Source organism: Zootoca vivipara, chromosome 14 (genome assembly GCF_963506605.1).
Source record: "Zootoca vivipara chromosome 14, rZooViv1.1, whole genome shotgun sequence".
Classification (NCBI taxonomy): domain Eukaryota; kingdom Metazoa; phylum Chordata; class Lepidosauria; order Squamata; family Lacertidae; genus Zootoca; species Zootoca vivipara.
The window spans coordinates 35,299,064-35,312,979 of record NC_083289.1 but is presented as its reverse complement, the minus strand read 5'-3'; the positions used below and the strand labels follow the sequence as shown (position 1 = coordinate 35,312,979).

At 49.9% G+C, this 13,916-nt stretch overlaps 1 protein-coding gene across 1 annotated transcript; it reads right to left on the bottom strand.

Annotated features, from left to right (window-relative positions):
- Positions 1-378: 378 nt before the first annotated feature.
- STUB1 (STIP1 homology and U-box containing protein 1) lies at positions 379-13,908 on the bottom strand. Its single transcript, XM_035131923.2, has 7 exons — positions 13,519-13,908; positions 9,547-9,745; positions 8,278-8,443; positions 6,909-6,999; positions 5,428-5,484; positions 2,928-3,044; positions 379-1,458 (listed from the first exon to the last, which is right to left on the bottom strand). The coding sequence occupies exons 1-7, from the start codon at positions 13,741-13,743 to the stop codon at positions 1,333-1,335; spliced, it is 981 nt and encodes a 326-aa protein (XP_034987814.1). The 5' UTR covers positions 13,744-13,908; the 3' UTR covers positions 379-1,332.
- Between the last annotated feature and the right edge of the window lie 8 nt (positions 13,909-13,916).

Below are 13,916 nucleotides of genomic sequence, written 5' to 3'. Positions count from 1 at the left end.
GAAAGACAGTGTGGCTGACTGGCACCCGTAACAAGAGCCTGTCACGTACCACATTCATAATGTTAGTGGGAAAATGTGGTGTGTACACTTAAATAAAAGCTGGGAGATTCCTACCACACTAACACCTAGCCAAGAGATCCACCTCTAACAGTTGCCTCTGTACCACCTTAAACAGAAACTGCCCTCACCCACAAAACCACCACCCTCTTCAAAATTTCATGCTGAGATATTTATTTACCAGTGTAACCAAAACTGGAGATATTGCATGTTAACCCCCCCCCCTTTTAAAGGACCAAAACTCTACACAATAATATTAACAATGCTTCAAAATATCCCTTTGTTATTAGGGAGGAGCTTTAAATAAAAAATAAGAAGAAGGAACTTTCAGTGGTTTAATGGGAAAACAACTACCTGGAACAGAGCCGGGGGGGCTCAGCTTCCCACACGCACACAAGCAGGTGCTTCCCCCAACCGAACCCAAATTCCAGTCGTCTGTATAATAATTATTAGATCTCTGTGCCCGCTTCCACCACCCAGCCCAAAATATGTGGCTATTTATTTACAGAGTAAAGAGGCCAAACAATAAAAATAAACCCAACTATCCTGGGCAGGCAGGAAAAAATGGAATGAGGTGGGAAGGGGAGAACCTAAAACTTTGTACAGTGAGAGAAAGGAGTGGGAAAAAAGCTCAAAGCCAAGCCAGGGGAACTGGGGAGAACTGGGCGGGGGGGGGCAGTCCAGCCCCTTCAGCTTGTCGCTTGCCGCAAAGGGCGAGCCCAACAGCAGCAGCAGCATAGTCAAAGTGGGAAGGGGTGTGTGTGTGTGTTTTGAGGGAAATGTGTCCATCTGCCTGGAGGGTTGTGGGGTGCAGTTTGCGGGGCCGACGTATCCTTCACATGCCACTATGGGGTGTCTGCCCCTCACACATCGCATTTCGTGGCCCTCGGGGGAAAGTGCTGCTGTGGGCCTCCCTCCTCGCCTCTCTTCCTGAAACAGGGCTGGCCTTCCCCACCACCTCAGAGCCAGGCCTGAGGCTCCCGGCTTCGCCCGTGTTGGAAAGTGGCCTGGGAGCAAGCCGACACCAAGGAGGCTTTTCTGCAGCCCTGGCCCACCCCAGGGAGGTGACGGACCGGCCCCCGAGCTGGCACAGGATGAGGCGGCCCGGCCAGCCGGAGCAGGAAGAGGAGGGAAAGCGAGACAGACAGTGAGTAAGGCATGGCACTGGCCCAGTGAGCTCAGAGAGCCAGTCTCTAGCAGTCCGGTGGCCTTGGCTGCCGCAGCTGGGGAACGCCATGAGGAGGCTGCAAGCACAGCCTCTCGCCTGCAGGGTGGTCAGTAATCTTCTACCCAGCCGTTTTCCGATATGAACGCGTCTATAACCTCTTTCATGGCAAGGTTGGGGATCAGCTGGTCCTGGGTCAGGGGGCTGCGGGTCACGGGGTCAAAGTGGCCGACGCGCTGGAAAGAACCCAGAAGAGAGTCAGTCAGGCGGCTGGCCAGGAAGCCTCTCACGTCTCCCGCAAGAAAAATGCTCCCACCAGGTGCCATATGGTTAGATTCAGGGCCCCCTCTCCCCCCAAAATCTGTTGCATAAGGCACTGACAGTTTTCCCACCCTACCTGGATTGAAATCAGAGACACTTTTTTAAATCCCTAAAAATGGTTTAATGTTTCATCAGAGTAAGCCTGCTGAAATGAGTAAGTTCTGTTGTTCATTTCAACAGGTTGACCCCGAGCATTGGATACCAACCCTATTTTTTTTAGCCCTTTGATGACCTTTCAAAGGGCAAAGGTTTGGCCTGAATTTAGGGGAGGGCCAGTGGGACGGCAATGAAAGAGGGGTCAAAAACTATGTCCCCTCTATCATCTTTGAAAGGACTGGAAGTGAGAACTATCAGAGGGCAGAGAGCCCTGCTGCACCGTGGATTACAGAACGATCCCATCAAATCGGGTGCAAAGTTGTGGCAGAAGTGCCTGCGTTCTTCAGAGGCCTCCTGGAAGGGCTCCTGGCCAGAGCAGTAACTCATCCAGAGATACTGCAGGCATTCTCTCGGGACAGGCATTGGGGCTCCTGCCTTTGCTTACCCAGATGAAATACCTCTCATACCGCCTTATTATCCAAGACCCATCTATGCGTGTGGAGCTGCTCCTTGATACAAGGAGTGGGGGTGAAGAGACACACCCTGCTCCAATCAGGATCCCCTCATGGGGGGGGGGGGAACGGGACTTGACACATGTACATCTACATCCCTTTGCAGCCAGCTGAATACAGAGATAGAGTGGCCCCTCTTGCACATCCTGTCAATGTGTGTGTGTGTGTGTGTGTGTGTGTGTGATATCTGAGCCCCTTCTACCAATTCGTGGTATAGCTGCGGTCTGCACAGAAATATGATGCAATTCTGTTGATTGAATGCAACATGAATAGCTAATATAAAAACCACGCAGCTGTCCCCCGTTTCTCTCTTCTGCAGAAATTATTCTGGTGGCCTTTTCATTTTGTCTTACATTAGAACTCTCGTATTTGTGCTGGTCCTGCCAGTCGGCTCACCCTACGATACCGGTCCCCTTGTCCAGCCCCCTCCTGGCTTCTGAAATTCTCACAGTCCCCATCTTCTCTTCTAAGGCAGGCATGGGGAAAACCTTTGGCCCCCCAGATGTTGCTGAACTACAACTCCCATCAGCCCCAGCAAGCATGGCCAATGGGCAGGGATATGGGAATTGTAGTTCTGCAACAGCTGACAAGCCAAAGGATTCCCATTTCTGCTCTTTGGGCAAGAAACTCAACTTTTCCTCCCAAACACAAGCTGTGGGGCTTGGGAAGGTGTTGTCACATTTGTTCTATATTAGGAAGTCAATGCACCTCCCCTTCTGAACCCTGTCACTACCATTCACACCTGCACACCCATCGTGCCAAAAGGCCTGCATTACCTGGAGGTGCTCTTCAATGTCTTTCCGGTCATACGTGATCCCGCTGGGCGTGATACAGGGTTCTCGCATCAGTTCAAAGCTGATCTTCCCACACAGGTAATCCGGGATGTCACGCTTCTGGCTCAAAGGAGAAAACGAGAGTTCAGCTTAGATAGGCAGATTTCAAGTAGGGAGGGGAAACCTCTGGGCCCTCCAGCTGTTGGGACACCCAACTTCCACCAGCTCCAGTCAGCGTGATCAATGGTCAAGGCTGATGTGAGTTGTAGTTCAGAAACATCTGGAGGGGCCACAGGTTCCCCATATCCTCTTATAGGGTATGTGATGGGTGATGGATGGAACAGTGAGATGAGGACTGGAGAAGCCTGGCTTCCAATTCCTGTTCAGCTGCAGATGACTTTGGGCTGGTCATTCTCTCAGGCGAGCCTACCTGACAGGGTCGTCGTGAGGCTCCAGTGGGTAACTTTCATATAGGAGCTCCGTTGAAGAAGAGCAGGAAATGTTTCGAAACCAAATAAAATATGGTTGCAGTGCGCAAGTCAACTAATTCTGGTATGGGGAACCTTTGGCCCTCCAGATGTTGCTGAACTACAACTCCCATCATCCATGGCCATTGCCCATGCTTGCTAGGGCTGATCCGAGTTCTGAAACTTCTGGAGGGCTAAGGTATCACCTGAGTTAATCCATGGGGGGGGGTTAATCCAAAAAAAGCTTTTGATTTTTAAAAAGGGACCTCCAATAACACAGCAGCTTAAAAATTATTTTGGCATAAGAATTTCATATAATAATGTGGTTAGCAGGCACACACTCTCATTTCTCTCATACGAGGGAATGCCTTTTGAAAGAGAATGGTCCCTGTGACATGTGGGCACATCATCTATAGTCAAGCTCGCTCTTTTCTAACAGTCAAATTAAATCAACTATCTGCTGTTTGGTTCAGACAGGTGTGCAATGTCTGAATACAGCTGAATTTGCAGTGAAGGCAGCTCACCTTAGGCAAGGTCATGGAGCCTCTCTCGAGAGTTAAGATTCTGTTTAATATGAACGTTTAATTTATGTATAGGTCCAGTTTTTCATGTGTAATTCTTGCATATATTTTATGTTTGTGTTTGGCTATATCCTGTTTTTGGCAGTCTTAATAAAAAATTTGATCTTAACAGTCTGAAATAAAGATGATAATGATGATATCCTGTCCTTCTACCGAAAAGGCACCCAGGGTGACAAACTCATCTCTCTCTCTCTCTCTCTCTCTCTCTCTCTCTCTCTCTCTCTCTCTCTCTCTCTCTCTCTATATATATATATATATATATACACTAGCTGGCCCGGCCACACGTTGCTGTGGCTCATCCCTGTGTTTCCCGCCACCATCTCCCGATCCATGACCTATTCCGTCCCCTCCTCCCCCCAACACCCACCCAGGCGAGTCCCCATCTCCTTTCGACCTAGTCTGTAAAGCCAAGCCAAGCTGCTGTGGAGAGGAAAGGTTTTATAGGTGCAGTACCAGTGTAGCCGCCACTAGAGGGTGCTGTTTTGCAACCTCTTCTGGCTTCTTTTCCCCAGCATGCACTTTTGGGTGAGTTGTGTGTTCTGAAACATGGGGTTTTGGAGTTTTTACATTGCGCAGGTGTGACATCTGTCTACGCAAACTTTCCTAGCCTTCGGACATTTGCATGTGATGTGTCAAAATTTCACCTCAATCGGTCAAGCGGTTTTGGTGAAAAGTGGAAACACACCCACATGCCCAGTTTACATTTTTATATATATGGATATATGAGCATTATAAAAACAAATTCTAAAATCAGTTAAAAACATTTTCTCATGGGTCAGTGCATCTGGCTGTTAACCAGAAGGCTGGTGATTTGAGCCCACCCAGGGAGAGCTGTGGGCAGGATTCCTGCATTGCAGGGGGTTGGACTAGATGACCCTCAGGGTCCCAACTCTATGATTCTATGATCTAAAGGTTGCCAGGAACAGTATCATTCAGCCATCGAATCCCTGGGCAAACAAAAATGTTTTCAAATTACTCCTGGAAGTTAATAATGATGGAGACAGATCTCACGGGGGGGGGGGGCATTCCACAACTGGGGGAGTCAGCACTGAAAAGGCCCTATCACAAGTCAGAGCCACACCAACAAGACTTCACTTGCCGATTGAAAGATCTGAGAGGGCTGATGTGCAGATTTACCCAGGTTGGGCCAACCAAAACTCACGCTACTAATCAACTTCAATTAGGGGGCTCCCGTGAACTTGGATGAATTTGAACTTTGAATGAAACATGAACCAAATTAGTTCATTTTGAAAAGGGACAAAAGCTAACTGAAATTTGTTCCTTTTTTTAGACATGTCGAACTCATTCCTTTTAAAAATGAACTTCCCAAGCTCTCTGGGAATCCCCATGGGCACTGCCTTGGGTTCCATAATAGAAGAACGCTGGAATTTAAAAGCTGAGAAAATACGTAAGTGGAGCCGGGGAGCATGGCCCTCTGCTTGAGCTTGCCCTCACCTTCCGCTTCTCGTCCACCTGGGAGAACAGCTCATCCATGTCTGCTAGGTACTTTTCCTAAAAGAGAAACAGATCCCTTAGCAGGAAGGAGCAGAGGCTCAACGCAGAAAGCGGGTAGGGGAATTAAGCCAGCCTTGCAGTTAGCTACAAATGGGGAAAATTGTCATATCTGGATGTTGAATGCAGACAAACAAGAGGGACAATTGCACCTCTTTATAAAACAGCAGTTCAGGTCAAGTTTATGAATGGTCCATAGAACTCCAAATTTACACACACATGGAAAAAGAAACCAAAAATACAATTTTCCATTGTTAAAGATTTGAACAAGATTAGTACAGAAACTGAAACCTCTTAGCACTTCTGTAAAAACAGGGGCAGGAGAAACCTGCAGCCTTCCGGATGTTGTCAGATCCCAACTTCCATCAGCCCCAACCAGCACAGCCAGCAGTCAGAGATGATGGAGTCTGACAACATCAGGAGGCCCACAGGTTCTTCCACTCCTGCTGCAAAAGTTGCTTACAAATCGTTTTAATTTGAGATGCAAACACTGCAGCCAACTCAGTTATGCCAGCCTGTGGTATACATCCCTGAACAGACAGGAAGTCCATGTGCCACTCTAGACACCTTCCTTGGGAGCAAACAAGAGACAGGTATGTCCAGTTCTTCCGTATCAGAACAAACTGCGCAATAGTAACCTGTTCCGTAGAGTTTCGAACTCGTGTTCCTAAATTGCACGTGGAATGCTGTCACACCTTTCTCCTGAGCATATCCTGGGCTTTTCAACAGCTCCCCGTACAATCCTGCTAGGTTCCCTCTGACCTTTCGGCTGTGGGGGACATCTTGGGACCAGGGAGCTGGACAGCAACCCAGGCGGGTGGTGAGGGTCCTCCAGTCCTAGAACAGGGATTTACCTGGATCTGTTGGGTTGCAGCCAAGATTAGTCTTACTAGAGTAGACCCACTAAAACTGAGGTTTTTAAACAGCAGTGGGGTGGCCATCTGTCTGGGATGTGGTTTCTGCATTGTAGGGGGTTGGATAGCTCAGTCGGTAGAGAATGAGACTCCCGAGTGGTGGGTTCGAGCCCCGCATTGCAGGGGGTTGGACTAGATGACCCTCGTGGTCCCTTCCAGCACTACAGTTCTAGGATTCTATCATGAACATTGAATAGCCACTTCAATAGGTTTACTCGGAGCAAACGTTTAGCAAGAGACACCCCACTGGAATTTCTGGGACACTGGCAATGTAGAAAACTGCCAAAAGGTCCCAATTTCCTTGCTCCTCCCTCTGAGAAGACCTCAGGGTTGAGGTCTGAGCAGGGCTGAACACTGGCAGATCCCCACAGTTAATGGGAGCGAGGGACAGATGTCTCACCCCACCACAGCTGCTGACACCCAAGCAGTGACAACCCAAACAAAACAGTCAACCGAGGGTCCTTAAAATAGATAGGCTGAGCCCGGGCAAAGATTGACAAGGGTCCTCACGTGTTTGGCTTCGATGTTGGCCAGCTGCACGCGGCTCCGACTTTCCTCCACGTTCTCTTCTTCCTGCGCCCGTCGACATTCATCCAACTCCCTAAAAGAGAAGTGGGCATTGGGCAAGGCTTGGCAAGGCTATCGAGGGCTACCAGCCATGACGACTATACTCTGCCTCCGCCAATGGAGGCAGTAATCCTTCTGAACAGGAGGGGGCAGGTCTCTTGTGCTTGGGTCCTGCTTGCAGGTATCCCACGGGCCTCTGGTTGGCCACTGTGAGAACAGGATGTCAGACCACTGGCCTGATCTAGAGTACCTGTCTTATGTCATTTATCAAGAAACACGGAGATTGGGAGAGGGAGGTCAGAAGCCACCGCAAGTTGCGGGGAGGCACCGCCGCTCGGGGTCACAACACATGCAAAGGTTTCAGCTTCAGTCCCTGACACCCTCAGCTTAAAAGGATCCATGCTCAGCGGCTGATGGGAAAGAACCTTATCTCCCCGAGAAGCCAGGTAGCTGCTGTCAGTGGGAGTAGACAACTCCTACGACTTCCGAGGCAGCTTTTAAAATTCCAAGTCCTTCTCATGTTATTGTGAAAAACCTGCTTTACTTTGGTTTCACTCTGTGCCACGTTAGTCTGTTCTAGATTTCCAGTTTTTTTCCTTATGGTTTTAACTTCTACTTGTAAACCACCCATCAGAGAACTCTGATGACGGGCACAGAAATGTAGTAAGTAAGCAAGCAAGCTGTGTGGGGAAGAGGCCCTTAGGCCCATGGCTGACTGACTATGGCCCTCCTGACCTCTCAATCTGGCCCATAGGACTCTCTCCAGGTCACAGGTGGGGAACCTCTGGCCCTCCAGATGTTTCTGGACTACAACTTCCACCAGTCTTGGTTACTGGCCATGCTGGTGGGGGCTGATGGGAGTTGTAGTCCCACAACAACTGGAGGACTGAGGATCTCCACCCCTGCCCTAGCTCATGCCATCTCCCCAGGCCACTCGTCCTCTGCAAGGTCCTCAAGTGCCTTTGATTGGCTGGAAAGGGGTTTTGGATTGTGATGGTGCATCTTGCTTGCTGGGATCTTGCTTACACATCCTTGCTTTTACACCCATGTGTATAAACCTCTGGCTTGTGTGTGGCTGTAGTGCAACCTACTGTACAAAGGCTACTCATCGCATCCATTGCTCTGCCCACTTTGCTTCTGCCCCTGTCCACCTCTGGCATGGGGCCCTGAATACTGCCCAACAAAGGAGTGTAGCTGAAAAAGCTTCTCTACCACTGCAGTATATAAACTAAGCTATGCACCCAACACACACAAAGTCCCCTTTGTTCTTCAAGTGTTTCTCCACCCATATCTGCCATCACTCCCCATTTACCTCTCTTTCTCTGCCATGATGAGCTTGGTGAGATAGGAGTGCAACTCGTTTTCCTGGTTGATCCGCTTCTCCTCAATGTTGTTCCAGCGCTTCTTCTTTGCAATCCGCAAAGCGCTTGGGATGTCGTCCCCAAAGTTCAGTCGTTGCTCTTTGGCTAAGTTGTAGGCTGGAGTAGAGGGGAATATAGATCAAGGAGGAGCTGAAATAAAGACCTTGCAATGCAGTGTGCTCTATGTGGGCCTGTACCAAAGGCTCCAGCTGGGGCAAAACTAGGCTGTGGCTGGACTGTTGATGGGGACAGACCATTGCTGGCATACCACTCTAGTGCACTAAAGTCTGCACTGACTGCCCATACACATGAACAAACCTGAAGGACTTTCAAGTTGATACCCCGCTCCTTTCTTTCTCAGCCCTGTGAATAGCTCAGTAGGTACAACAGGACACTCTTAATCTCAGTGTTGTGGGTTTGAGCCTCGCATTGGGCAAAAGATTCCTACATTGCAGGGGGTGGGCTAGATGACTCATGGTCCCTCCTAACTCTACAATTCTAAGGAGAAAAGAAACCTCCACTTAGTCAAACCAGCCAAGCCTTTGGTTGATTGACATCCTATGCCCTTTTAAAATGTGTTGGGGGGGGTTGTTACAGGGTTGTTTTTGTTTTGATTATGTATTTCATGGTTTTATATTCTGATTTTATCCTGTGAACCACTCTGAGACTTGAGGGTGTAGGGCGGTATATAAATTGAATTGGTGGTGGTGCCTGAACTAGGGGAACTGAAGTTTGTTTAAGCTGTGGTTTTGTAACAAGCCAGATTGGAAGCATGGCTTGGTCCTGGCTCATTCTACGAAAGCAGTATGAACAAACCACAGTTTCTGACTGAATACAATTTTGATGCCTAAAGGCTAGGACCCACAATTGCTCTCAAGTTAAAAGCTGCGCTAGACTCCCTGGCTAAAACCGCTATCCAAAGGCAAAGCTGTCCTTGCTGGATTGTTAAGCGACACAGAATTCATTTCGACTTGGGCAGATGCCTGACTCAAACCTTGGCAAAGGCTGGGAGAAATCCCTGCCTAAAATCCTGGAAAGTGGCTGCCAGTCAGTGTAAAGTACTGAGCTAGATGGACCAATGGTCTGGCTCAGTGCAAGGCAACTATGATCAATTCTACTTAACTGATTGGTCAACTTGTGACCGCCTTGCACTGAGAGGCGGTACCCAGAAAGACACACCCATACCCACTCGGCTATCCTGGAAACGAGAGCCAGCTTACCTCTCTGAAGGTTAGCAATGGCCTCGTCGTAGTTCTCCATCTCCATCTGGCACTGCCCCAGGAAGAAGTGCGCCTTCACGGACTGGCTGTCCAACTCCAGGGCATGCTTACAGTCAGCCAGGGCCTTGTCGTGCTGCTGCATCTTAAGGAAGCATAAGGCGCGGTTGGTGTAATAGACTGCCACTAAGGGATTCCGGTTCTAAAAGAAAAGAAAGAGAATACAGTATAAGCATGAGGGGATAGATGGGAGACTAAAACAGCCCTCAAGGGATCTATGGGGGAAGGTGAGGCCCTAGATTCAATCCTTCCAATCGCCAGGTAGGGCTGGGGGAGACCCTCATCTAAAATTCACAGGAGAGCCATTGCCAGGCAGGGTGGCTTAGATGGGCCATTGCTCTAACTTGTTATAAGGCAGCTTCATGGGTTTCGGGTTAATACAGCCTTTTCTTCATGGGGACTAGAAACTTACTTTATTTGTTAGTAGACATGTCATAGCCCAGAAGCAGAGCACATGCTATACATGCAGAAAGTTCTGGGTTCAAACCCCAGCATCTTCAGGCAGAGGGGGGGGGGGGAGAACCACCAGGGAAATCCGAAAGGAGCCACTGCCAGTCAGTGTGGCCACTACCAAACTAGATGGACAAACAGGGCAGCTTCCTATCCTTGGAAGAAATCATTTTTAGACGGGTCTCTACTTCTTAAATTGTTGTTGTTGTTGTTTATTACCCACCCTTCACCCTAAGGTCCCAGGGCAGGTTACAGCATTAAAACACAACATTGAAAAACAATTTAAAACACCTTACAATTTCAAAAATAAGGAAGGTCTTAAAAATAGACACCTCAAGGGTCAAAAGCCAGTGTTAAGAGGTGTCTCTTCAGCATTCACTGGGAGCTGTATAATGAAGATGAGAACTCAGGGCACATGACACCTCTGTCTTTTCAGGATCCAGCTTCAGTTTATGGGCCCACATCCAGCCCATCACTGCCTCCAAGCACTGGCCTAGCACCTCAACTCCCTCTGCTGATTCAGATGGAACTGAGAGATAGAGCTGGGTGACATCTGCACATTGGTGGCACTCCCCTCCAAATCTCCGGATGACAGTCCAGAGGCTTCACATAGATGTTAAATAGCATGGGGGACAAGACCAAAGTCTGTGGGACACCACGGGACAACTCCAATGGTGCTGAACAGCAGCTTCCCATGACTACCTCTTGGGAACAGCTCTAGAAGAGTGGAATCACTGAAGTACATATGGGGCAAGGCTACAACCACTACAGAATGAGAGGCGAGTTCCGTCTTACTGATCTCTCAACTTGCACCAGTCAGTCGTTTAAGTACAGAGTCAGATTTTGAGTTTGCCCCACCCCGCAAGTAGCGTTTTGTTTTGTTTTGCGTGGGCAGAGTGCATTTCCTACAATCCATTTAGAATCAGAGAAAGGGCTGCCAAGCCTAAGCCATGGCTTTCGAAAAAGGTTTAAGCCCCAGTATCTCTTCAAAGAATCACGGAATTGTAGAGGTGGAAGGGATCACAAGGGTCATCTAATCCAACCCCCTGCAATCTTTTGCCCAACGTGGGGCTGGAACCCAGGACCCTGAGATTAAGAATCTCATGCTCTACTGACTGAGCGATCCCTCTTGTCTGTGAGGTTGTATCATTTGAACAGCTGATTATTTATCATTATTTCTCCAGGCAGGCGACTACCATTTTAAAAAAAAGTAGCATGCAGCAGTTTAATCTGAAAGGTAGATCACAGGAGAAGGGGACGACAGAGGACGAGATGGTTGGACAGTGTTCTTGAAGCTACGAACATGAGTTTGACCAAACTGCGGGAGGCAGTGGAAGACAGGAGTGCCTTGGTCCATGGGGTCATGAGGAGTCGGACACGACTAAACGACTAAACAACAACAACAAAGATCACAGGACTCAAAACAGTGAAGAGAACTGGTGCAGATCTCAGGGAAACCCCTGGAGACAGAATGATTGCAACCAGAGAATCATGTATTCTGAGTCCCAATAGTAATAATGTGCAGAAGTGCCACTAAGTGCTCATTGTTAAATGTGAACCTGTGGTGTTATCAGCCTTGCAGATATGGATAGGGGCATATGTAGTGAAATCTGGCTGAAGACAACCTAAGAACTCATTTTTAATCTGTACTCAAACATGGAAGGCAGGACCTTTATTCAGAACTGTCCAAAGTTGGAAGGGTTGAGGCTTACAGAGAAGGGTGGCTGGCAAAAGGTCACCAAGTGAATTTGCAGTGAAAAACAAGTCTGGAGGTTCAAACAGGATGCTGCTTTATACTGAGTCAGACCACTGGTCCATCTAGCTCAGTACTGCCTCCACTGACTGGCAGCAGCTCTTCAGGATTCTAGGTAGGGTTCTCTCCAAGCCCAGCCTGAGAATTGAAATTGGGGCCTTCTGCATGCAAGCAGATGCTGTACCACTGAGCTATGGCCCTTTCCCACTTTGCTCACTTCATCCCTGTTGCCTCCCAAATTGATGCAAAAGGCAGCATGCTCTCTGCCCATGCTCAGAAATGCTGTCTTTCCTCACTGCCTCCTACCACACATTACTGAAGATAAAACTTAACATTGAAACAAGGTTTTTTTTGCAGGGGGAAGAGAAGGATGAGCTTTGGCACAAATAGAGCCCTGGTCACACGCCCAGGTTTGCTTCTTAATGTCCACCATTCTCCCTACCTTACCCCTGTCAAATCAAGGGCCAGAATCATTATCTGCCCATGCTCAGATAAAAGTGCCCATGCCACTTTCCCCTTCAAATTATTTTTAGAGTAAGCCTAGCCTCACCTAAGCGGCAGGCTGTGACTGAACTCCGGCATTGGCATCTCCCAGTTTATCTCCTCTCCCCACCTCACCCCCATCTGTCTCAAGAGGGCAAGCACTCTGCTGGTGCTCAGAGGGCCATGTTATTTGGTCACACCTCCCTTCATATCTCGGAGGAAAAGGCTCAGCGATCTAAAGGACACTTACCTCCTACACCACTATTGCATCATCTGAGTGTCCTCCTACCCTGCAGTCTGATGCCAGGCTTTACATAAAGGTACCGTAAAGGTAAAGGGACCCCTGACCGTTAGGTCCAGTTGTGGATGACTCTGGGGTTGCGGCGCTCATCTCGCTTTATTGGCTGAGGGAGCCGGCGTTTGTCTGCAGACAGCTTCTGGGTCATGTGGCCAGCATGACTAAGCCGCTTCTGGCGAACCAGAGCAGCGCACTGAAACGCCGTTTACCTTCCCACCGGAGCGGTACCTATTTATCTACTTCCACTTTGACGTGTTTTCGAACTGCTAGGTTGGCAGGAGCTGGGACCGAGTAATGGGAGCTCACCCCATCGCGGGGATTTAAACCACTGACTTTCTGATTGGCAAGCCCTAGGCTCTGTGGTTTAGACCATAGCGCTACCCACGTCCCTATGCTTTACATAGCATGCACTTTACCCATGTTCAGAGGGCTCTTTTCTTACTCCCCTTCAGCTATTCTTGGGGTAATCCCAAAACACTGGGGAGCAGCTGGGAAACTCAAACTGAGTCTTGGTCACCCTGCAGCTTGCTTCCTATGCCACCATACCTGAGAGCAAGCCCTCTGCACATGCCCAGAGACGCATTCTCCCCACTTCCCATATATTCTCCCAGGATAAGGCTCAGGGGCCTGAGCCTCCTCCTCCACCTCCTCTTCCCGCTCTCGCTCCGCCCCATCCAACGCTCCGCCCAGCCTTAAACAACAACACTCAGCACTCAATCCATGCTCAGAGGTACACACTCCCTTTCTTCACGACCCGCCCTCTCCAACTCAGGATAAAGTCCGGGGCCTGAGCTCAAACGAAGCCCCCTCTCCCCTCCCCCTCGAAAGCGAGACCAAGCCTCTCAAACTAAGCGCACTCTGTCCATGCTCAGAGGCCATCTCCGGGCTCTCTCCCCGCCCGCCCGCCCCCCAAAACAGAGGCCCGACTCACGATGGCCCGGCCGTAGCAAGCGGCGGCCTCCGGGTACTTTCGGCTGACGAAGAGCCGGTTGCCCTGCTCTTTGTACTCCTGGGCGCTGCGGCTCTTCTCCGGGCTGCCGCCTCCGAGGCCGCCACCGACCAGCCCCACGCCGGGCCCGCCGCCGCCGCCCGTCAGCCCCGCGCCGCCTCCGCCGCCGCCCTCCTTCTCCTTCTCCTTTTCCTCCTTCCCCTTCATGCCGCCCAGGCAGAAACAGCCGCAGCAGCCGCCGCTGCCGGCCCGCCCGGAGGAGCCCGGCGGGCACCGATCGCCCCGGCCTCGCCGCACCGCCACAGCCCGGCCCGGGCCCCGATCGCCCGCAGCAGCAGCAGCAGCAACACCGCCCGCAGCACAGGCAACGCAGCCGGGGA

Bases quoted from the DNA above. Each gene is read 5' to 3' on its own strand.
- STUB1 (XM_035131923.2), bottom strand. From the start codon at position 13,743: ATGAAGGGGAAGGAGGAAAAGGAGAAGGAGAAGGAGGGCGGCGGCGGA. The intron at 5,485-6,908 runs GTGAGGACCCTT...TTTCTCTTTTAG, and splicing joins CCAACATCGAAGCCAAACAC to GAAAAGTACCTAGCAGACAT. The intron at 3,045-5,427 runs GTGAGGGCAAGC...CCTTTGAGCCAG, and splicing joins AGGTGGACGAGAAGCGGAAG to AAGCGTGACATCCCGGATTA.